Source organism: Channa argus, chromosome 14, assembly GCF_033026475.1.
Source record: "Channa argus isolate prfri chromosome 14, Channa argus male v1.0, whole genome shotgun sequence".
NCBI lineage: Eukaryota > Metazoa > Chordata > Actinopteri > Anabantiformes > Channidae > Channa > Channa argus.
Genome location: NC_090210.1, coordinates 5,083,220 through 5,107,968, shown reverse-complemented (window position 1 = coordinate 5,107,968; position 24,749 = coordinate 5,083,220). Strand labels below are relative to the sequence as shown.

Here is a 24,749-nt window from a genome sequence, read left to right as displayed (position 1 = left end):
ATAATGGGTTTAGGGGCTTATCGGGAATGAAGAGGCCGCTGCCGTGCGCTTATCTCACTCGGCCACATTGCGGCCTGTGTTCCGCTCCCCATACTGAGGGAGCGCACTGGATGCGGTGAGGAATAACTCAGCTACACACACACACACACACACACACACACACACACACACACACTGCTCTACAACTGGCAGAAAAAAGAAAAACCTCAGACATGGATGACCCACTCACAAAATGGCTCCACTTACACAGTAACATCAACAACACGGCTGGAACGGTAAGTGCAAAAAATACATTTCTTTATTGATACCAGCATATTCGTTGTTGCAGAAGGCATCAAGTGGATTGTTATTGTCCGAATTGTATTGGTTTTATGTGCGAAATATTTCGCCATTCTTTTCTGCTATTGTCCGATCGGATGGTTGGGACTAAACGAGGGACGTAATAACGGATGCGAGGCCTATTGGAGAATTCCCAGAAACGGTGCGTTATTTATTTAATTATAATAATAATATTTGGACATTTCGGCATGTTTCGAATTAATTAGGCTACCTATAAAACACCCTATCACTGGTGTATAGTGTATTCAACATGACAAGCAGTTGATATTCGGCTTTAACAACACCAGGACAAGCCATGGCCTTCACCGCCATACAGCAAAAATGACACATCCTACTCTGACATCTGTCGCTATAATGCTCAGGTCCAAGTTTTTCTGGAGATTTAAGATGTTATATATGGATTTGCTCAAGGCAGAAAAAAGGAGGGACTTTATTTCGACGAAGAATGGATGTTACCAGGCTGTCTTCGTGTTCTTGGCATCTATAAAGCCACAAGTCGTTGATTTCATCGGTAAAGAATCAGCAGCCGAAATTGTTTTGTATAATATGAGTTTGTAAATTAATATAAAGCTCATGGGTAGCATGTCTAGAGATATTGGGCGGACGGAATAAACTGCGCTGAAGGCCAAACGTAGATAAGAAATCCAATGGGGAAAAAAACATACATGTAGAAAACACATGATAAAGCTGAGACGTTACCGTTTAAAATTGGCATCAGCTTCACACGTATACCAAAATGTTCAGTTCTGACTAAATCATAATTGTACAATTACATTGTGAACCACATCAAAGTTGGTTTCATTTTAGGATAAGCTCAAACCTTTACCATCAAATCTAAGATCCAAAAGACTTGAAACATTTGAAAATATAGTTTTTGTACGGCAGTAGTGTCAAAACTATGTGTATTTGGACTTTCAAAAATCCTTTGAAAATAAACAAAATCCGTTATTGAAGAAAAATAATTAACCAAACCAGCAATTCGCAGCGCACTGTAATTTACGGTAAACTATTTGTTTTGTAAATGTAAAGCATGTGTTTCATAATGAAAAATATAAATCCTGAAAATTATCATTTCATAATTACATTAGTATCACATTAATTTAAAAAGTTGCTCGTTAATTTTTTTGTCGTCTTGCGTGGAAGGAAAACGATTGCTTTTGTGGGTGTCTCTAATTATTATTTTACACTGTACAATAACCGGGGAATCTGATTTAGGACGTTGTGGACCCGATCGAGTGGTGACGGTATCAAAATGATGGAAAAACGGCAGCCGGAGCTTTGCCCTGCAAGTCCTGATGCAGAGTCCGGCCCTAGAAAGCGGGAGGACTCCACCATCATCTCCAGACAGAACGGATGCAAGGAGGACAAGGAGCCGAGGAAAGAGGAGGGGGAGGAGGAGAGGGGAGGGCGCTTCAAGGGGGTTGAGGAGACGAATGACGTTCCTCTGCAGAACTCGAGCAACGGGACCAGCATCAGCATCATCAACGGCGTTGCCAAGGAAACTGCCTCTCACAACGCCCTTGACCTGAAAAGGGAAGTGCCGGTGATCGAGCTCTCCAGGAGGGACGCTATAAAAGCGGTGGAGCAGAGGACTGAAAGCCATTTGGTGCCGATCACGGAACTTCGCAGACCTCCACCGCTGCCGCTGCCGCCACCGCAACGAGACGACGCTCGAATGGTCCAACTGAGTCCAAACGCGTTTCCTGTCCCGGCCCGGGCGATGCTCTACAACCTGGCGCAGCCTCTTGCCGCCATCAACAGGTAAAGGTGGAGACAAAAACAGACAAATGATGGACCTTTGTAAATGCACGTTTCATCTCATGATAATGGGCTACTTTAAAAGTAAGATGATAGTGAGATAATAGAAAGTTTGATGACTATAAGATGTTTATTAACTATGACACTGCTGGACGATACAGTCCTCTGAAAAAATACTTTATGTGTAATTGAATTTACATTATGTTGACAAGCAAATATGTGTGTCTGCAAATAGGCCTATAAATATGTATATGTGTGTGTGTGTTGCTGATGTAAGGAGTAATAGTCACATGCAATAAATGAAAAGATGTTTGCTGAAACACATGTTTTGTCATAAACCTGTGCACTTTATGTCTGCTTTATGTTGCTATAGTCTCGGAGGGGAGTCGGAGCAGTACAGCATGTACCCCAGCAACAGGGTAAAGCGCCGCCCGGCGCCTTATGAGGTTGAACTCGACGAGGGTAGGCGCATTTTAGATCTTTATAAGTATGGTAAGACGCACTTCTGCTGTGTCCTCTTCTGCCAAAACAGTCCCCTAAACGTTCCTCCCTCATCTCCATTGTCTTTCATTCACTGACATGGATCTATAGGTATATATGTAATCTGAGTTTTGCAGAAGATGCCTGGCAAAAAGAAAATTCAGCACAAGTGTTAAACCCATAAGGAATAAGTGCACCATATTTCATGGCAAAAAATGAATGCTGATAATCTGAATGTCAAATACGTGCACCTGCATGCCATTTACGTAAGCTCTTTCAGGCAGATTGGAGGTTTATTTCATTTGAAACATCCTTTCCACTGCTGCCCACTCACTGCCATATACAAGGGTGGAGGATGGGGGGTGCTGCTGCCTCCATGCCAAGGTTTTACTGCAGAGTGGGCTGAAGGATTAAGATAGACTGGGTGTGTTCCAAGAGCGACAATAGCCTGGAAGACACCATTGTTGGGGGTGGGAGGATGTGACTACCTGCAGTGGGGCAATTTATCATACCTGAATAAATAAAAAGTCAATAGAATATGTAAGAGGGAGAACACAGTCTCCCCAACAACCTTTCCCAGGGTTTGGCAAACAAAACCAATAATATGCCTATAGTATGTAGGCACACAACTTATTGTGTTTATACTTTGCAAGTCTCTGTAGGTTCTGTGCCATCATCAAAACATGTTTGTACGGAGGACACATTTTTAACTTTATTGTTTAGGATTATCACTCTGCTACATGCAGTCTTTTTATTAAATTCAATGTGCATCTGTTTTACATTTTTAGAATTTCTATTGCTTGCCTCTTTTACCAACCACATTATCTGTTTCAGTTCTGCATTTCATCTTTGTTTTTGAAAGTAACTTCTATTGATTTCTGCTCTTGTTGTTTTCTCTCTACTGTATGTGTCTCTCTTACCCTCCCTGCTGCTATGCTAGCTGGCCAGCCAAAGATTGTACGCCGTATCTTCACCAACAGTCGCGAACGTTGGCGGCAACAGAATGTAAATGGAGCATTTGCAGAGCTTCGCAAACTCATCCCCACTCACCCTCCAGACAAGAAGCTGAGCAAGAATGAGATCCTTCGGCTTGCTATGAAGTATATCAGCTTCCTCTCAAACCTCCTGGAGGACCAGGATGGTGGGAGGAATGTTGGCAGCACAACTGATGGGGAAACTGGCCTGCTAGTTGGAGTTGGGGCCCGCGAGGGGGGCCCTCAAGGTGGACCACATCAAGACACAGTAGTGAGCTTAGCCAGAGACGATCTTCTAGAGACAATGTCACCAGGCTCCAGCTGTGGAAGCCTACCTGATGGCGATGCTGAGGGCAGTCCTGAGAGTTTTATGGAGGACCACGACTCACCCCCTGCTCCAAGAACTCTAACGTCTTCACGTGGGCCCCCCCTGCATCTAGCTACTCGGGATCTGAGGCGCAATGGACGCCCGTTGGATGGCTCTAGTCGCCGATGATGCTGATGCAAACTGAGCACTATTGCAACACCTGAGAATAAAAGACCAATAAAAGGGACTAAATAAAAGCTGGATCTGCTCAGGACTTTAAGTTTGAGTTTTCAGTGTAGGAAGAAGAATAAATGTCCAAAAAGTGAGAAAGTGGTGTTCAAAATGGATCAAGAGCACATTCTGTCTCCACACTACACCTGAGGCAGTGCTGATGATTAGCTTTGTTCAACATGTGATTGGTTGAATCAGATTGGACAAAAGACTTGTAAATTCTGCATGTCTCATGTCTTTGACTGACTTGCGGATATAAACTTTAAGTATTTTGAATTTCCAAAGACCAGAAATTCTAAAGAAACACACATGATAAAAATAGTACAAGCAAATATAACAAGTACAAAACCCAAACAATAATCAATCAAGAGAAACTGAGTAAACATTGATATTTTTTATTGATGATGTTTCGATCCATGCTTCACTGGTAATACTACAGAAAACTACGATGTTTTGCCAGATCCAACTTGCTTGCAGAGTGCTGCAAGAAAATGGTTCACAATTGTCAATAAATAGACCTTAGAATTTATGCCCAACAAATGGAATGTGTTAGAAAAATGACACAAAACTAAGATTGCCTCATTTGGAGGCCACAAATAAATGGACTGGATACTAGTTTTACCCATGCAGTTACATATGTATTGTAAATAGCATTATATTTTCAATGCGCAATGTAATGACAGTGACTCGAGTTCAAGTCATGTGGTTCAAGATGTAGTGTTTTTGTCAATGGGTTTACTAGCAAAAGTGTCTTTTTGGAGACAAGAAATTAGGACAAATGAATGAAGATAAGATAAACTCAAAATGTAAAGCAAGCAACTCAACCTAGTACATCAAATGTGGTACCATTTACTTCTGTTACATTTTGGTGATGGGAAAATTACACCAAATACGGCAACAGACAGTTAAACAATTTCACTGCCGGAGAATATATCTATTTGAAATTGCTGTGGAGGTACAAGACATGCAGTGTTTCTTAAAGTGTACAAAATATGGGTCATATGAAATGATGAGATGACCCATACAGTCCTTTTGAAATGAATGTCTGTTTTAGTGTTTTTTAACTGTAATGCAGTTGTAGTTTAGTAAGGTACACAAATAAATCCCTTCATTGATGCATTTCACGTGCATACATTCCATAAACGGAGGCACACGTGCAACACATATACACACGCAGTGTTAATATCATAACAACACCAGCAGTTTTCTTAAAAAGAAACAATTAAATATTCCTCACTGTTGTTGGTTATTCTGCTTTTTCAGCAGGACTTAGTAGCCTATATTGGTACCTTTGGTAACTATGGTATTTTATCAATTTCAGTAAAGGGACATTGTACGTTTGGTAATGACACATTTGTTGTAAGATAGTTGTATCTATAAATATATATCCTATGTTAAATCGATGAATTTTATACAAAACCCCTGAATAAAAGATGCAGAGGAAAAGCCTCGTATTTGATCTCACTCAAGCACATTGTGTTCAGTTCAGTTCCTTTATTGTACAGGGAGCTGAATATTTTCATCATGACTAATATAACTACTATACACTTATTCATACTTACATAATGGAATTTACGTGTGCCTTGAGGCAGACACTGGCATATTTTGCAGCTGTTTCCCACCTCATGTAAGAAGAGTGTATAGTTAAAACCACAGACTCCTCATGAAACTCCCCTAATGTACCCTGGAATCCTCTCTTCCTCCTTAGAAGTGACAACTTCCTGTGGAGGTTAACGTGGCTCAGTGACCTGCAGGATATCCTGCCATTGTGAAAGTGGTTCTGACAGTCTGTGGTTTACATACTGGTGTGTACACGTTGTGAAATTGCCACACTAATCAATGCTCCCATCTCTCTGTAAGTTATTCACTCTGACCACTGAAAACCCAATTGAAAAGTTACGTTCACCAGCCAGTGTCCTTTGGATAAATACAAAAGAATTAGTACAGTAGTAGCAGTTTTAATACATTTCTGATTTCCTCATATTCCATAAGTTTATGCAACAGACTTTGCCACCTGAACCACTGCTACAACAGCATCGGCTCTTGGACATTTCTGAAAACTATAATTGCTTCCAGAGAGCATCAGAAACTTGCAGGTGTTTGGAGACCTCTCCTGTGCTCCGCTCTGACGGTGCTGGGAGTTCTCTGAGGAGCTCTCTGGCTTATTACCTGCCAAACATTTACCTGCTTCAGTGTTTCTGACTCTCAAAAAGACACAGACCCACAAAAGGAGAAGGATACAGCCAGCGTATATGAGAGACTGAAAGGGAGGGAATGAGTGTAAGTGAGTGCATGTGTGTGTGTGTGTGTGTGTGTGTGTCCACATGTTTCTGTTTTTGTGAAAGCAGGTTTGTGTATATGTGTGTGCTCTGCATAGATCTGTATGTGTATGTGTGTGTGTGTTTATCAGCTCAGTGCAGCTGGGTGGCAGAGTGGCTCTTGGAGCCAAATGATTCAGTATGCTAATGAGTTGTTATCTGTGGTGCTGCAGGAACAATATACTGTCTTTCTCACAGTGGGAATCCAGCCTGTTGGGAGCAGATTACATTGCACACACCGCCAAGGTAGTTATTTATATTTTCACACAGAGTAGTAGTAAATACATAAATGCACAGCACACACACACATGCACAGATAGGCTTCAAAACAAGCAAGCAAAATAGCATTTTTACATACACACACCAATATAAATTTGAGGTAAATTTATGTCCTTCACCAGTAGATGGAGATGTCATTCTGGACTTTCATCTTTAACAGGTTTTTCTTCTTTATGAAAAAGAAATTACCCTTAATTCAAGTGAAGTTTCAGTTTATTCAGAATGCTGTTTTTATCCAGTCTTTAAAGCCTCTGCATTTGAGAAATGGCTGTATCCTAAAATTCTTATCCTCCTGGTTATAAAATAAGTAATCATATTTTAAACTGTACTGTAATAAATCCTAAAATAAACATTTTTAATTTCTCTCTCTCTCTATATATATATATGCTTTTAAAATTATTCTTTCATAAATCATTCATTCTCCAACATTTCTTGCTCAGGAAATGTCTTGCAGAATAAACAACATCATGCAAGTCTATACGTAAGTCCAATTTATTGCTTCTGTTCAATTTCAAGCCAATTTTAAAATACAGTGTGTGACGCAGCTGAAAAATGTATGGTCATAGTGTATCAACTTCAAACATCATAAAGTGAAAGTACAGTGATGGGAAACACAACACACACAAAAATAAATAAACTAGCAATCAAGATTTAGTCATTCTGATTTTCTGGTTCATTCATCAGTCGTGCATTTTAAGCATCTCTGCTTTAAAAAGCCGGCTGAACACCGTACCTGTAAACGGGACAATCTGATGTGACCAAAGATCTTACTTTCTGTGAAATAAGGTAATAGAGAAGAAGGTAACCAAATATAAAAGGGAAACTAATTTGTCGATACTCCAAACTGCTCAGTATTTGACAATAATAATGTCAGAAGCTGTCTTTCTAATTAAGCTGTCTTCGTTAGGATTAATCTCTTATAAGATAAAATAAAGTTTTTCTATGTCAACTACCAAGCATTTCCAGCAAAATTAGTCAATCATGTTTGTTTGATATCAGTGGGAGTTTAGAGAGAAACTGTCCCTGAGCTCTATGTAAAAATTGTAACACTATTCAATTAAAACCCTTTTAAAAATAAGGTCATAATATAAGGTAATGTAACGTCCTCATTTATCAAATATCTCACAACCGAAAAATGTCTTAATGTAAGCTCTCAGTGAAATTAAATATTACATGCAATTTATCGTTAGAGGGATTGTTGTTCTGTACAGGAAAATTTGTTATTTTCATTTTTAATCTGGTGAGAAGTCTTGAGAGTCTAATGAGATGAAGCTTTTGTAAAGAGCTGTGCTATTTATCATTGTACAGTAGATTCAGAAGAGTAGATTTTCTGGAGCATTTATTGCTGTTTGCTGCAGACAGTTATCCCCACTGTTCTATCCTAAGGCAACTAATCTGTTGATTTGTTTGTTTGTTTGTTTGTTTATACCTACATCGGTCTGCTGTGGCTCCCATGGATCTGAGTCACCATCACTGCTGCATTAATCTTTGCTGATAATTAGGAAAAATATCAAGGATCTCCTACTGTCGCCACTGCAGAGCATGGTCACTTACTCAAACAGATTCAGCAATGTTAATAGAAACTGAGCTGCGGTAAATGAGAAGTGAAAGTTGGTAGAGATGCATGAGAGTCCACAAGAAGCTTTACCTTCCATCTGTGTGAATGATATCTGGATGAAAGGTTAACCATTCTTCTCTTGTTGTCTTGCAGTCAGCGAATGGACATGGTAGGCCTTGATTTGCATGCATTTATACTTTTGATTTATAGAATATATTTCATCTTTATGATGGAAATATCAGCTTTTTATTGTTCATGTGCAACTTTTTTAGTTTGATATTTGCATATTTTATTACCCCCTTTGTTTCTTTACAAAACGTGAGCACCTTACGCCCTCTAGTGGGTGCCAAATGAAATTATACATCATTTGGTTCATTCATGAATCCATTAAATTTTCTATTCATTCATCCATCCATTATCTTAACTGTTTACGGACCTTGTCAGGTTCACGGGGGGCTGGGACCTATCCCAGCTGTCATTAGGTGTGAGGTAGGGTACTCCCTGGACAGGGTGCCAGTGTATGTCACGGCCAACACAGAGAGAAACAGACGCTGACACAGAGCTAATCTATTCTCATTGAATTAGCTAATTGCTTTGAACTTTTATTCTAAATAAATACAAGTCAAGGGTCAATCACTTCAAGCAGAGTTGTTTTAATGCATCGTTAAAAAGAACTGAAGTCTTGCACATCTCATCTACAAATTTAGCAAGGTAAGCAAAGCATTTGGTTTAATTAGCATGGCAGCAGTTATCAGATATTGATGCAGCAGGGTTTGGCCGAATCACAATGATATGACAGGTCAGTGCAATAGTAGAGGCTACAAGATGTTAGTATGATTCACATCAAAAGGTTGCAGTCAGAGGTTTTCTAAAGCAGTAGGTTTGATCTTAGGGTCTGGATAAAGCAGGAAACCAGAGAAGGTGCTGTCATCTTCACTGCTGGAGTAAATTCCATTCCAGTCTCTCAGTGTCTCCAGCCACACCTGGTCACCTTCAACCAGCTGTAGCAGTGCGAGGTTGGATGCCTGATCAATGTCCTGGCCATACAGGGAATCCCGTGTCCGCAGCTTTCGTAACCCATTAACCACCAGGGCAGCACGCACAGGCCGGTTGCGTACAGTAATGTGGTAACTGAATAAGTAGACCCCTGGGTAGGTAACATTGAACTTGTTGAGTGCTGGGTCCCAGTGCCCTTCCCCATTGTAAAAGACTTTATCAAACTTCACAGGCAGGCCAGGTGGAGGGAAGGATCTGCTGGGGAACAGACCCACACTGAAGGCAGAGCGAACCTGCTCCACACTCTCGCCTTGGGCGCCTTTAGGGCCGCGAGGCCCACGGACACCTTTAAGTCCTTTCTCCCCCTTAAGCCCTGGAATTCCCCTGACACCTAGAGGTCCTAGGGGTCCTCTGGCACCAGTATCCCCCTTCACTCCTGGAGGTCCTTGTTCCCCTCTCTCTCCCTTAGCACCATCAGTTCCATTCAGCCCTGGGGGGCCCATTTCACCTCTTGGACCAGGGGGGCCACGCTCACCCATGTCACCTTTCTCACCTGGTAAACCTTCACCTATAAGTCCCTGTTCACCTTTCTGACCTTTTGCCCCAGCTATGCCTGGGGGACCCACTGGCCCCTGTTGCCCAGTGCTGCCATTAGTTCCATTCAGGCCAGGCTCTCCTCTTTCTCCTGGGTCCCCTTTCAAACCACTGATGCCACGTTCACCTTTCTCTCCTTTGGGCCCTGGATCACCTTCATTATGTGGAGAGATTATATTTATACAAGAAGACGTGCTTTAGAAGGCTTTGATTTTCTAATATGAATGTGCATTTTTATGCTTGGTTTGATTAAAATAGTTTATCTAATATATCTTGAATGAATGATTTTCTCATTAAAAACTACGCACCTTTTTCTCCTGGCTTTCCTGGGATCCCAGGAGCACCAGGTAGACCCACAGGTCCCTGAACACCTTTTTCACCTGTGGTATGTTTGAAGAGTAAAGCGTACAAAATGATGTCCACAAAATACTTGTAAAAAGCATGATTTTGCAAAAAAGGAGAGAGGGAAAAAGAGAGGGAAACGGAGAGACATTTAAGAACTCTCCTGCTGTTACGCCCCGTTGTACCTATGTCACCATTGAGTCCATTGGCTCCAGGCAGTCCTGCTGGTCCTGGAGGTCCTCTGAACCCTGCTTCTCCCTTCTCTCCTGGCAGACCTAAAAAACAGAAAAAAGGTTGGTAGAAAGATCTGGCATATAAAAAGTGACTCTCCAAAAAACAAAAATCCTTTCTACCTGGAGGGCCCTTCTCTCCTTGTTCTCCTGGTGGCCCTCTTTCTCCCATGGGTCCGACAGGGCCTCTCTCAGGTGGACAGCACTCACAGAAGTTGAAGAAGCATTCATTATAGTCAAGAGAATAATTTCCTTGGGTGTTCTCAGGAGGTGGTATGGCATCAGGGTGGAATTCAGTGGAGTAAGAGTTGATGGAATAGGTGGTGCTGTCTGTAGGGGACAGGGAGTAGGCATCCAGCATAATTTCAGTCGTCTCATCTACCTGCAGGCTACTGGAAGGGGATGGGGTAGTGGTGGTGGTCCGTCTGAATCCTCCACCTCCACCCCCACCACTGCTCCCAGCTCGAGGGGGCTTCTTGGTGCTCTGAGGTTTGGGCCAGCGTGTAGTCCTGGCACTGGAGGCAAGCACGGCCATCAGGACCACAAAGAGGGTGGTGAGGAACACCAGACGAATGGACGGCATACTGTGGGATTGACAAAAGTATCCATCGGGACAAGAGTCCAGGTTAGAAATACAGACAAAATGCAGCGTTTGTGCTGTATAATATAACAATAAATTCAATTTTACCTGCTGATCACCAGTGTCTTCACTCCTTCCTCTTGAAGCAGTGATGGATAGAGGCTGCCTCCTTCTTTATATCACCCTGAGCAGTACAACTCCTGCACCATGAAGCCAATGTGAGAACAAGGGACAGAAAACACCAGACGTTATTAGGAGGTAGGTGGGTTGGCAAAAAAAGATTATGTGACTCCTGAGGGATATGAAAAAAGCAAGTTGCAAACAAGGTAGGACTTTATTCTTTGAGACAGGGGATATGATTCCAGGGCCCAAGAGTTTGCAAACTGCTAAGGTTATTGTCCACACACACTTGCTTTAACACAAACTGGAGAAAATATAAAGTTACAAACACATATTCAAGAACATGTGTATATACACATACTGTTTGTATACACATACAGCACAGACACATTGTCTGTAATGAACAATGCGCCATATGAGGTTACTGAGTCCAATACCTCGTAATGGTCACACGGTTTGGCACTACCTCAGAGCAGAAAATGGACCACCTGAAACCAGGTGGGAGACGGATCAAAGTCTCAAAACAGCCGGCGAGGCAACATTGATCCAGCAGTTCATGTTCTTGATCTCACAAACCCAAGGAGCCCAGTAAACCTCATGAACCAAGCTTCTCATGTCCCAGAATGTGTGTTGGATGTGATTTCAACCTCTGACATAAACTCTGAATCCTTCCTGGCTGGTTGATAATAATCCACATAAACCTGACGTGGACCCAATGACTAAAAAATAAATAAATAAACAAATCTCCAGGAATATCAATAATATTCGCCAGCAGAAGAAATATCCTGAATATCTCTTTAAATGTTAATCTGTGCTATGAACAAGTAACATTTGAGTCATTTGCTGAAATGACAATTTGAGATTTGCTACTAGCAGTTAAACTGTAAAACAAGAGCGCACACAAGTAGTAAGTAAGAAAGTACTTTAATGTATGAAAACAGTGCTTTAAAATAATTTTCACTGATTAAATGTGTGTGTTTGTGTCTGTGTGTGATGCTGTCATTGACATGTGTTGTTGTATAAGCAATTTGTGATCATTTGTTAATCTCAATGACACTTTTCTCAGACTACCAAAGGTACATTAATCCAGTTAGACACTAGGTGGTAGTGTTTACAGCGTTTCGGTGAAAATAGGCCCATTTTCACACACAGCAGTGGCCAAAAACCTAATTTGTAATTAGCCCTACAATTATTTCATGCACTTATTAGCTTATTAATGCTTGTTGCAATTAGGAATGTGTCTCTACAGATGTAGGTTTTATTCTATTCTATCACTGATTCATTTTCAAATGTTCATAAAGTCACCAGCACGTTAAATCTGTCGATGATTATCCGGAGACAACACATACGGGTGAAGTGAAAACGGGATCTAATGTTATACCACAAGATGACATCATCATTCGATTCCGCAGCGACCTCCTATTTGTTTGGCTTCTACATGCTCCTATGCGTTTGCGGCTGCGCACTCATGTCAGCGCCGACTTCATTTGAAGAAGGAGCCACAGTCAGGTTGAGAGCTGTGAAAACGCACTTCCGGTAAAGACTTTCAAAATAAAGCTCTAATGTTGAAACCCTCTATTGTTTGTCAGGCTGGAGCTTGCTCTAATGTTTTTGCTTTAATACGACAGCCGCTGACTTTATTCGGACTCTACCTTGGCTTATTGACGTAACTCAGAAATGGAAGCGTGTCTGTGAAAACTGTTATGTTGGTGCAGAGATTGAACAGACACATATCAACCGATAGAAGAAACGGGGTCAGCGGCGGAAAAGCAGGACACCCCCGAGTCACGTCGTCGACTGTCAAACCCCGACTCTCATGTCTCTATCTCTCTCTCATTGTAAAATCCCTAATTTTACAATGGACAGTAGGAGATCAGTTCAGCTCGGCGAATCTTCTTTCAGCTCTTTAGAGAGACGAGGATAGGACCAAGAACCGAGTCAATGACGGTGACCTGTACGCTTTTGTCCTCCGCTTCTCCGTCCGGTGTCTGGCAGCTAACCGCACACAGTGCGTAAATGCGCAGAGACAGGCCTCTGTGGAGCTCTGTAAATGCTGAAACCCAGTCTTTGTCAGTCATCGTGGTAGTACATCATTTTTTTCATAGTTCCACCGAGCGGATGGAGTGAATTGTACTAAAGGGGGGGGGAGACAGACCGCAGTTTGGTTGCGTGTGATGATAGGAGACACAATGACGCTCTTGTCTCTTCTGGGTCGGATCATGCGTTATTTTCTTCTCAGGCCAGAGACATTGTTTTTGCTGTGTATCAGTCTGGCGCTGTGGAGTTATTTCTTCCACACGGACGAGGTGAAAACCATCGTCAAGTCCAGCCGGGATGCCGTGAAGATGGTGAAGGGTAAAGTTGCGGAGATGATGCAGAATGACCGTCTGGGAGGCCTCAGTGTCCTGGATGCAGAGTTCTCGAAAACCTGGGAGTTCAAGAATAACAATGTAGCCGTGTACTCCATACAGGGGAGGAGAGATCACATGGAGGACCGCTTCGAGGTGCTCACCGACATCACCAACAAGAGCCACCCGTCCATATTCGGGATATTTGACGGCCACGGCGGAGAGGTAAGCAGGGAGGGAGAGGACAGTCAGGCCCATGGCAGCACAACCATGTCAGAGATGCTGCACATGAGTTTTCTCATCACACAGCAGTTGAAGACAGACAGATAGACAGATAGACAGGGGGTTGAATGCATGACTTCCACCAATTGAAGTTATCGTTTGGACCATGTTCTACAGCAGCCATTGATTTAAATGATTACACCACATTTAAGAGGCAAACTTGCATCATATAAATTCTAGGAAAATACATTGATATGATGAGACATAGTGACAGGGCCAATAAACCTAGTTGAAGTGGAGTTCATAGGAACACTTTTACAGACATTCATCACTAGTTACTTCCCCCGTTTCCAAACACAACAGCCCCCCCACCCCCCGCAGCCCACCATTGTATTCTTTTGTGTGAGAGCCTCGTTCGTCCCACTGCAAGTCTGTGAGCCGACTTTGGATTCATCACAAAGAGCTGGAGTGTGTGTCCTCACTGTGTGCGTAGGTTTTTTTTTTCATCCACTCCATGTGTTGTCAAGGGTCAGTGATTTCTCATGGCTCCCTTCAGACCACATGCCCATTAGACACATCAGACACCAGCTGCCACACCAGCACCCACCCCCCATAGTTTTAGTATAGGACCCATTTGATTGAATTCATTTGACTCAATTTGATTTGGATTAAATAAATAGTGTACTATGTAGATCTACAGGCTGCTGTTTCTCTCTCTGTGCTTTTTATTTTACATATCATTTATAATTCTTTGGGGTTTTTTGATTTGATGGTGTTGTGAAGAAATATAAAGATGATTCAAATTTGTAGAGGTTTGGTTCAAATCAATAGGTCCAAATCTGTGTTGTAAACAATTAAGAAAATATATTAAAATGTCAATCAAAGTTTTCCAGAGCCCGGAATGACATACGACATTTTTCCTCACCTTTTGTTTACAATAATTAATTGTTGACAAAGTAATATTCACATCGCTTAGGGTGGAAGAAATTAAATATTTTAATTATTGTTTTACAGTACAAACCAATAATCAGTTCAGTGATCTATACAGTTCTTTTCTTAGCTCTCATTGATTATAGGAAATTTATTTTAATTTATTCTATATATTGTGTATTTCCCAGTTCACAAGTTCCCCTGCTGCTCTAAGATCAGGTCACAGCAGATGTGTTGTAGATTCAGATTTTCTACCAGGATAATACATTAAAATATTGTGGGAGCCTTCCAGTTATTCAGAAAAATAAAAGTAAGGTAGTTTGTGTTGGGTTATGTTCAACCACAGAGAGGACAACAAAACATAGAGGGTGATGTTTACTCATCTGGTCTGACATATTCCTGTCCCATAACTAAATATTTATCCTTCCTGTTAGTCCCAGCGTCTCTCACTTTGTCTCTATCTTTTTCATTCTTTCTCTTCTATCCTTTATCTGTTCACATTTGTGTCCCCGTATGTGTTTTTACATTTGGCCGCTTTGTTTATTGTCTCTGAAGCTTTATCGTCATCATTGAATCTCATCATTATCTCCCATTTTATCACAGTCAAACAGGTTAGTTCGACTCAAAAATGTCAAAAATGTCAGTTTGACATTGACTTTGGCCATTGCATGATCAATAACATGGATGAACAAACCTTATTTTGTCTTTCCCAGTCTTAAAAATGAGAAATCAGTTGGAGAGGAATCTAAGAAAACTGTGTTTACTCTTGTTGTAAGAGTAAACACAGTTTTGAATGTTTAAAATACTACTAATAGACAGTATTTGTTAGTGGCACAACTGTGCAAAAACAAGTAATGTTGCCAGAATGAATATGGCCAAATAGAATATTAACACTATTGTTTTATGTTGTCTTTTTGTGTGTGCATCTCTGTGTTTGTTTGTGTGTGTGTGTGTGAGAGAGAGAAAGAGAGTTATAGCCCAGAATTATGAAAGTCAGCAGAAGCTGCTAAACCTCTGCCTGATTTATGGACACTGCTTGCTGTTGAAGCAGGAACTTGGGCAGACTTACAACTTAAACACACTTTAGCTCTAAGTTGCTGTATAAAACTGAATTTATAGTTATAGATTGCGAAAGTGAAACAGCAGTGGCATAAAGAGGATACTGATTAATCTCCTGAATATTATTTGAATCATTTGCGAGATCTGTAACAGCACTGCTGCTTTCAGCTGCGGACTAAATTTAAATAACTGAATGAGTACATTTATTCAGCAAAAATAGAGGGAGAAGAGGGAGCAGGAGTGGCAGACAGAGATGAGTCATCACTGGGAATGTTATAATCTCTTGTAATATTTCATGTCCATGTCACATTCACTTATGGTGTTTTTCTCAGTTCCATTTAATTAATGATACACAATTTGAATACATATTTTCATACTACCATCAGCACAGCAATACAGCAAATGTCATTAAACAGCCCCGAATATGGCAATTATATACTGTAGATATGAAAGATGCATTCTAAATCAACCAGGACATTAATGTGGTATACAACATTTCTGTTTTAGGTTTGATTTGAGAGTATTAGCATAATTGAAACTTTGGCAGTGTAAATAAGAGACATAGCATAAATAAGGACAGAGGGAGCAGAGCAAGTGAGCTGGAGGATGAAGACATTGCTCAATAATTATTCACAGAGCACCTGCTGTAAGTAACAACAAAAAAAGCACAAATGTATAGTGAATATGAAAGGAAAGAGGAAAATTCTAATTAACAACCTTATTATATATAAGATTTTTAATTTCATGCTGGCAATAATCTGATCATGCTGTGAAATGTACAGTGTAGTCAGTTATCACAATAAGTACTTCTTATCTCAGTTTTTAAGCAGAAAATAAACGCATCAAGATATATTTTGAGTTTTTTGGGGCTCAGCAGTTGTAAATGTAGGCTTTTGATATGCATATATAGAAAAACATGCCTCGTATCAAGTCGCTATGGTAAACTTGTTAGTAAGGATGTTAGTAAGTTAGTACTTTAGCCTGACTTCTTATGTTTTGGGCTATAGGGCAAATGTAAGTCAAATATTAAGTGTTCTTTCATTTCATGCTCCGTATTCTCAGCAGATAGTACATTGGCTGCCAGTTATTGTTGTGCAGGTAGTGTACAGTAGATTTTGTCGGCCTGCTGCAGCAGAAAACAATGTTATCTAGGAAACGGAACAAAAACAGTGAAGTCATTGGCTAAAAAGCTAAATAGTGAAATGAAAGACAGACACTATACTAACTGCAGAGCAGAGGGGAACAGAGAGGAGTTGAGGAGTTTCCCACTTGTATCCAACTGACACTTACTGTATTTGACAAAGAGTATTGATCAGTGCAGCTTTCCACTCTTAAAAATGTACCAGTCTGAAATTACAACCATAGAATTTCTGCAAGACCACTTTTTTTGGCAGCTTTCGTATGTACACATTACTCACTCAGTACAGTCTAATAAAATATTTGTTCGTCTGGACTTATTTTGACATGAAACTGCAAAGGCAGCTCTGTCCTCAATCTAATCCTTGCCTTGCCTTTTCCTTCCTGCCCCTCCTCCTTTCCCAGGCTGCAGCTGACTATGTGAAGGCCCACCTGCCAGAGTCACTGAAGCAGCAGCTGCAGGCCTTCGAGAGAGACAGGAGAGAGAGTGCTCTCTCTTATGCCAGTATCCTTGAGCAACACATCCTGGCTGTGGATCGTGAGATGTTGGAGAAGCTTTCCGCCAACCACGACGAAGCAGGTCAGGTGGGGGTGGAGACTAGTGGCAAGAGTATACGCAGAGAAAGAATCCAGAGTCTTTCGCTTCTATCCACACTTTCTCATACATTTAATGTTAAATTGATAAGAAATTCTTCTGTAAGTGTCCACAAACTTGTGCACATCACGAAGATTTTGTGCAAGTGTTTGGTGGGGGCAGTTAATGAGCAAACAGGGAGAGGATACAGAGAGTTGGAGAATCTAGACATTTCAACATTCGTGGGAAAGCTGGATGAGCATTTGGGGAAATCGCAATAACAATCTGCAAATACTGTGAAGAAATACCCCCATGTCCGGCCCACACAACCGACAAACACAAAAAATGTCTCCAATATTAGCAGATGCGTCATTTTGACATTTTGTCACCCAGTGAGCGTTAGGATAGGCTCCAGTCCCCTGCGAACCTTGAACACACAAGTGGTTAAATGAGGACTTCCAGTGCTTGTTCATTCAGTGTTTTTGCTCCGTATTGCTCTCTGCCTCTTTTAAGGACACAGTGCATCACGGCACCTCAGCTATTAAGTAAAATTTCACAATATCCAACGACTTCCAACTGACATTTGCCTCTTTGATAGATTCCTATTATACAGTTCACTTGAAACACTGAGGGAGAAGAGTGAGACTGTTGTGTTGATAACATTATGCTGCTGCACTTTGATATTAGAGTAGTTGATACTGTTTTCACAGATGTATATTTTAAAACCTTGGTCCAGATAGATTATCTGCTGGAATTTGTTGTTTGTCTTCCTTAAGACAGATTTCCCTTCATTTTTTTTAACCTAGTGGAAAAACAGCTGTTAGTACTTAACATTTGCATTCCTTAGAGACATATCAACTAAAAAAAGTCTTGGTCCAAGGAGGTCCAAAGATTTATTATGTCTCCAGCACCACATTATCCAAACATTGTTTTTCTATTATTTGCTGTCAGTAGATACCATAAGCAAGGCACAGCCTTTTTAATGTTGTCTTTCTCTGTCACCCACACAGGAACGACATGTCTAGTAGCGCTGCTGTCTGACAGAGAGCTCACGGTGGCAAATGTGGGAGACTCTCGTGGTGTGTTGTGTGACAAAGATGGGAATGCTGTCGCACTGTCACATGATCACAAACCATATCAGCTCAAAGAACGCAAGAGGATCAAAAGGGCAGGTACGTAATGGAGTAACAACAATGTAATAGAAAGCGTGGATAGTAAGTACATGCAGTACACTTTCCTGTGGTTGACCTTAGTCTTAGCCGCCATCTGTTGGTCAGAAACAGCATTGTTTTAAAAGTTTTAGATAATTTTTTTCACACTCACATAGCAGGTAAACATACGACATTTGTGGATCATTCAGACTCAGTGTAGCCCATTTATTGATGGACAGTACACTCACAAATACAATACTAATTATTTATCATGGGATTATAAACGAAAATGAATTACTAAACCTTCGATTTTTACTCTTCGCTTTCAGGAGGTTTCATAAGTTTTAATGGCTCCTGGAGAGTCCAGGGAATCCTGGCCATGTCCCGCTCTCTAGGTGACTACCCACTGAAAAATCTCAATGTTGTGATCCCTGATCCTGATATCATGACCTTTGACCTGGACAAACTGCAGCCAGAGTTCATGATCCTGGCTTCTGATGGCCTGTGGGATGCCTTCAGTAACGAGGAGGCTGTTCGCTTCGTCCGTGAGCGTCTGGATGAGCCTCACTTTGGTGCCAAGAGCATTGTCCTTCAGTCCTTCTACCGCGGCTGCCCCGACAACATTACTGTCATGGTGGTGAAGTTCAAAAGTGGCGCAGGGGTTAGCAGCAAGGCAGGGGAGTAGGTTAAATGAAGAGCTCACATTGTGATCAATATTTTCTATGATTTTTTTTTCCCACCTTCTGAATGAAGCAGAGAATATTAAGTATGGACACTGAGAACTTTATTTTTGACAAGTGCGTGCACACACACACCCACACACACACATATAAATGCAAAAACACAAAAAAGTAGGTGTAAAGTATGTTTGTGATTGAGGTAAGGGCATTTAAACATAACATTGGTCCAATACCTATCTGGCAACTTAATTATCCAACTGTGGAGACGCATAAACACAAGATAAACAAATGCCAAACAGGGAATTTTCTGTTAACCAGCACACATCAAGACTGTGATTGATTTTACTGCTGTTTACTGTACATGCATGTGAATGGTACAGCTCCCCTGGAGGCTTTTTCAGAGGAGGTTTTAAATAGTGCCTACTCAAGAACTACTGTGCAACTACAGGAAGCCACTGAAAACACCACCCTGCTTGCTGCAAATTGGCCATGCCCTCAAATATTGTATTTGTAAGTTTCACTGTCATGCGAAAGACTGCAGTGGATCCATACCTTTACTTAACTTGAACCAATGCTACACTCAAACACTCACTTACTGTAGACCTGACTGTGGTTTTTGAAGGAATGAACGTTATATGTTTCATCTGCTGGCTGAACTCAGCTGTTCACAGTAGATTCTCAAATGGAGTGGTCATCACGGGGGAAGAATGGCATAAATACGGAGGTCAACACCGGGAGCTTGGCCAGTCCATCCAATTATAGCTCCTGATGCACCACTGAGGGTTGGATGTTGTTTTAGTTTACTAAACTTAATAGTTTTTTAAAACTAATTATTAAGTCTAATTATTTGTGTAGAGTCCCACACATTCAACTGCATACATTTCATTTCAACATTTTTATGTGCATTTGGCCAAGATGTTTTTTTAATTGATTAAGAATATATATGCACAAATTCTACAACTTTTTAAAGGACGTCTTCAGTGATTTTGCACAGGCTTCTTTTGGATCTAGTTTGGGTAGTACATGTGCATAAATGCCGTTAAACTTCTCTTCGACGTCCCTATATCAAAACAAAAATTAAAAAAGCAGAGAAATATTTAAATCTAGGGAAGTCAGAGGGAATTTTAAAGCATAATGTACATTTACACCCTAAACTAAAGCCATAGAAAGCAAGTTAAAATTTGGTGAAGGCCCCCTTTAAATTTCTAGTTTGTTTTGCCTACTATTGAGCAGCCTTCATCCAAACTTCCCACATCCCCTCTTTTCTTTGATGGAGGAAAATTCAAAGTCTTTACAGCCACCTTTTAGGTCCGAAGAAGACGAGTGACACAAAGAGTTTAAAGAAGTGCTGGTTGGACTTAAACATACAACACACACGTGCACACACCCACACAGTTCTGGAAAAAAAAATGCACTTTTCAAATATTTATTTTTTGGAATGGTAAACTCTTACATATCAGTCCATATGAACACAGTAGGTCTTCATTAGTATGAAAGCATTGTCGTATATGTACCTGATTTGACCCCAAACCTTCACCTCATGGTAATGTAGATGGATGGGGCTAACGTGAGCTGTTTCATCTGTATCAGGGCATGTGCTTTGGCTTATATATGTTCATGAAAAAAGTACATACATGTACTTATGGACACTGGTAGCTGCCTTCGACCAGAAGCACACAAAACAGGAGATGCAACAGCCTTTCACATCTCTGCTGCCGTGAGAAAATAACACACCCTGAAACTGCACGTCAGCAACTAGAACGCCATTTAACATTTATGTTCCTGAAGCAATACAACCAATGTCATCCACAGCATCAACCTGTCAGAGAAGGTTGCAGCAAACCAGATTTGATTTACGATCAAGTCTCGATAATTTCAACTGCTTTTTATCACTGTGTTTCATGTTCTTTGCATCAGCTAAGAAACCCCTTTTCTATTTAACAGTGTACCTAATGCCTTATTTATTGTTGAGTTTTTATGTCTAGCACATTGCCAAACCAGTATACTGCAAGTTCAGTTTTGTCCTTCTGTACATGAACAGAAGTTTACAATAACCCATTTGAGAGGAAGTTCATGATTCACACATGTTGAGCTGATGCTCAGTGTAAAAAATCAAAGTGTAAAAACTTTCTGTATGTAATCATCAGTATTAAACAGACTCTTTGATCCAATGTGTGTTCTCCCTCTGTTGAGTTTTTTTTTAATTTTTTAAATCTCAGAGGACCATTGTTTACTTGTTGACATCAACCAGCATGTTTGTTGATTACTAAAACGTGACGTCTCTGTTGGACCTGTGCCTCTGCAGACACCTTAGCTCTCTATGCCCTCGCTCAAACCCGCTGCAGCCCGGGGGACAAGTGATGGTCTGTGCCAGGTGGAGAGACTCAGAATAGCTTTGACGCTGACTTATCCAAATGCCTAAGACCCGTGTCTAATAACCGTAAAGTTAAATAAGCGCGCAGGCAACAGATGAAGACATTGTCATTTAGCCAACTCGGAGATAAGGAATACTGATCGGATGCTCCTGTTTTTGAATTACATTTGAGCCTTTAAAAGAGCGTTTTGAAGTGAAGTTAAAATATGGGGCAACAAGGCTCGAAGTCCTCAGTAGAAGCGAGGGTGTTTTTCCAGCGCTCTGGCCCAGTGGACACGGCTCAAAGCACCGACATGTGTCCCTCTCCAGACTCCGTTGTACGCATTCAGAAGAAGGTGACCAGTCAGCCAGTCAGTCTTCAATGTTCCGCCAGAGAACCGAAGAAATTAACACCACAGTCTTGTCCCCCAAGCCGCCGTGACACCGGGGGGTTGGTGTATGTGATGGATAATCCAACCGGCGGCGTGTGGGTGAAGCCCGGAGTAAAATGGACCAGATCTTGACAGAACATCAAATTGTTAATTTAATCACGAATGAATTAACTGATTAAATTAAGTCAAGCAACCATAATTGGATGCACTGTGCGCGCCTTTCAACCTGCGCCATGCTGCAGGTTTGGGTCTCTGTGCGCAAACGCGCCTCCGTGGCGCATCGTTAGTAACACAGTACAGCGTCTGGACAAAACTTTGGGTGGATTTTAATCGTGTCCACGGCACGGAAAATTTGGATTGACTGAACTCTGAAATTGATTGATTTAGTCTAAATGAGACACTGTCAGACAGGAAAATGAAGAGAGGAGTTGAAGAGCACGGTGTGACACACGCACTGAGCTAATGTGTTTTCTTTGGAAACAGAGTCATCGTACATGATGGTGACGGTGATGGTGAATTAGTAACGTGTTAGTATATTTAAACAGCTGGTCAATTCTCAGAATATTGAGGAATAGATCGAGTTAAAATAACTGACCATGGTTTGGGTCTGTTTTTTACTTTTTCTTTCACTTTTGAATTCTATTCATGCATATAACATCAGACAACAAAGAAATAACTTGAATTAAATCGATGTTCATATCGATCATGGTGGGTTGAATGTGATGGACTACATGTTAATATTGAGCCACTTTATGATTTAAAATTGAATGTTTGTCCAGAATGTCTCTTAATAATGGAGACATCTCCAAACAGATTCCCTTGAGAAAGGTTGTACGGAAGGTTGAACCCACATAAGATTGAAAGTTCTGTTACCAGGTGTCATGGTTTTACTGTGGACTGTTGGACTGTTTGTGTGTTATAAGAGTTTAATCACCCATTACTTTCTTTAAACACATCAAGCCAACACCGGGGAATTTCTTTCTTTCGCTCTTAAAGTCTGAATATGTTTTTCTGAAAGTGCAGTATGGTTATTTATTGATTGGCAGCATAGACTGAGTGGGACTCGTTGGTATAGGGGTCCTTAATTAAATGTGAGATTTAAATGTAAAAATGTGGAACTTTGGAATCGTATTGTCGTTTTAAGGGGGGTGGGGCAGACTATAATTCATGCGTCACCGGATGAGCGTCCAGCATAACCATAGAACATACCTGCATAGCTGAGAAATTTCCTCAGGTGCAAACTTTGTCCCCTGGTGCCTTATCTGTGAGTTAGGGTGCACTCAGAGCTAATGGCTTATTTATTAAACTCCCGGCAACGCACTAAGCAAATACTGTCTCAAAATAGCCTATAGTAAAAGATGTGACGATCAGTGAGTTGAGTTTATCTCTTCACCTTAGCATGGGCCTGCGAGGATCTAAGCCACAGGAGCGCCGAATTCTCCTTTTGGGCCTGGACAACGCTGGGAAATCCACTCTCCTCTACAAAGTCAAGCATAACGCGAGTGTCAGCACAGTTCCCACCATCGGCTTCAACGTGGAAATGCTGGAGACAAAAAAGAACAAACAGAGCATTGCCTTAACCCTGTGGGATGTTGGTGGCCAGAGGAAGATGCGCGATTACTGGAAGAGTTTCTTTGAGGACACGACTGCTGTCGTGTTTGTTGTGGACAGCTCTGACAAGAAGCGTCTAAATGAGGCGCGACGAGAGCTGGAAAACACGCTGAGGAGCGATCAGCTGAAAGGCCGCCCACTGATCCTTCTGGCCAACAAACAGGACGTGAGCGGCGCTCTGACTGCAACTGAACTCAAGGACAAGTTCAACCTGCGGAAGATCTGCTCGGATCGGGACTGGTTCGTGCAGCCCTGTTCTGCGTCGACGGGAGTTGGAGTTACAGAGGCCTTCAAACAAGTGGCGCAGATGATCAAACTCTCGCCAGACTCTGGGGCGATGAAAGACAATATCAAGGGAACAGTGAAATACTTCAGAGCGAGCAGCAGGCGTTAAGTTTTATTAATGTGAAATGTGTTGATTCCAAACCCCTGATAACATCACAGATTACTTCTGGAATTAAAACGCCTTTATATAAATACTATTATTTATACAACAATATTGTGCAAATACTATATTAAATATTATGTAAATTGTAATTTGTTCAGTGATTCTTGTGTTTTTATTCGGTACAGACGAGTGAGGCCTATAGTGACTTCTTGTGAAACTATTATAAACACCACAAAAAGGACATTATAGCAGGAAGTGCCTTATATTCAAACCACTGCTAAGTGTCATGTACTCACACAAGAAGCAATTGTAGAGATATTTTACTGGCGTGTGCATTTCTCCTTTCAATTATTAAACACAATTCGATTATCTCACGGAGCTATAGCATCAAAGTGTTGGGTTCACAGTGGGCTTCTCACAGACAGCACCACAGACACGTGCATTTACAGCAGGTTTAGTGACTTGTAGCAGCAGTGACCCTCAGTGGTTAAACTTTTAACAACTAATTGGTGGTTGCTTGGACTTAATAATAATACTGAATTAAAGATTCTCATGGTTACTTTCCTAGGAGCCATTAGTAGCTGTTATATTGATCACGGATAACAATTATCCACCCACTCTGCACGGGTAGATTTTAATAAATCGATGTTTTATTTCTAGACAATTCAAGCACATCCAGACTAAATCACATTGGCTAAATAGACTTGACAATGGCAAATTTGATCTGAGGCGCGGGGGATTGGACAAATGATTTAAAAACCAGGGATTGAAGCTCCCCAAAATTAGGTGAATCCCGTT

At 41.1% G+C, this 24,749-nt stretch overlaps 4 protein-coding genes across 6 annotated transcripts; 3 read left to right on the top strand and 1 right to left on the bottom strand.

Annotated features, from left to right (window-relative positions):
• The first annotated feature begins 73 nt into the window (after positions 1–73).
• Positions 74–7,051, top strand: tal1 (T-cell acute lymphocytic leukemia 1). 3 transcript variants are annotated; one of them, XM_067473973.1, is made up of 4 exons: positions 74–275; positions 1,555–2,100; positions 2,471–2,589; positions 3,518–7,051. In XM_067473973.1, exons 1-4 carry the CDS (start codon positions 217–219, stop codon positions 4,045–4,047), a joined length of 1,254 nt encoding a protein of 417 aa, XP_067330074.1. In that variant the 5' UTR covers positions 74–216; the 3' UTR covers positions 4,048–7,051. The 3 variants fall into 3 exon arrangements, with proteins under 3 accessions (XP_067330074.1, XP_067330076.1, XP_067330075.1); XM_067473975.1 differs by having other exon boundaries at positions 95–275; positions 2,471–2,559; XM_067473974.1 differs by lacking the exon at positions 74–275 and adding an exon at positions 296–481.
• A 1,869-nt stretch (positions 7,052–8,920) lies between these two features.
• Positions 8,921–12,491, bottom strand: otol1a (otolin 1a). Its single transcript, XM_067473971.1, has 5 exons — positions 11,095–12,491; positions 10,530–10,990; positions 10,362–10,451; positions 10,143–10,214; positions 8,921–9,988 (listed from the first exon to the last, which is right to left on the bottom strand). The coding sequence occupies exons 2-5, from the start codon at positions 10,987–10,989 to the stop codon at positions 9,102–9,104; spliced, it is 1,509 nt and encodes a 502-aa protein (XP_067330072.1). The 5' UTR covers position 10,990; positions 11,095–12,491; the 3' UTR covers positions 8,921–9,101.
• Positions 12,492–12,766: 275 nt separating this feature from the next.
• Positions 12,767–21,378, top strand: ppm1la (protein phosphatase, Mg2+/Mn2+ dependent, 1La). The gene is made up of 4 exons (XM_067473977.1): positions 12,767–13,679; positions 17,208–17,382; positions 18,387–18,548; positions 18,857–21,378. Exons 1-4 carry the CDS (start codon positions 13,281–13,283, stop codon positions 19,210–19,212), a joined length of 1,092 nt encoding a protein of 363 aa, XP_067330078.1. The 5' UTR covers positions 12,767–13,280; the 3' UTR covers positions 19,213–21,378.
• A 325-nt stretch (positions 21,379–21,703) lies between these two features.
• On the top strand, positions 21,704–24,097 carry arl14 (ADP-ribosylation factor-like 14). The gene has a single exon (XM_067473996.1). The coding sequence runs from the start codon at positions 23,352–23,354 to the stop codon at positions 23,955–23,957; it is 606 nt and encodes a 201-aa protein (XP_067330097.1). The 5' UTR covers positions 21,704–23,351; the 3' UTR covers positions 23,958–24,097.
• Positions 24,098–24,749: the final 652 nt, after the last annotated feature.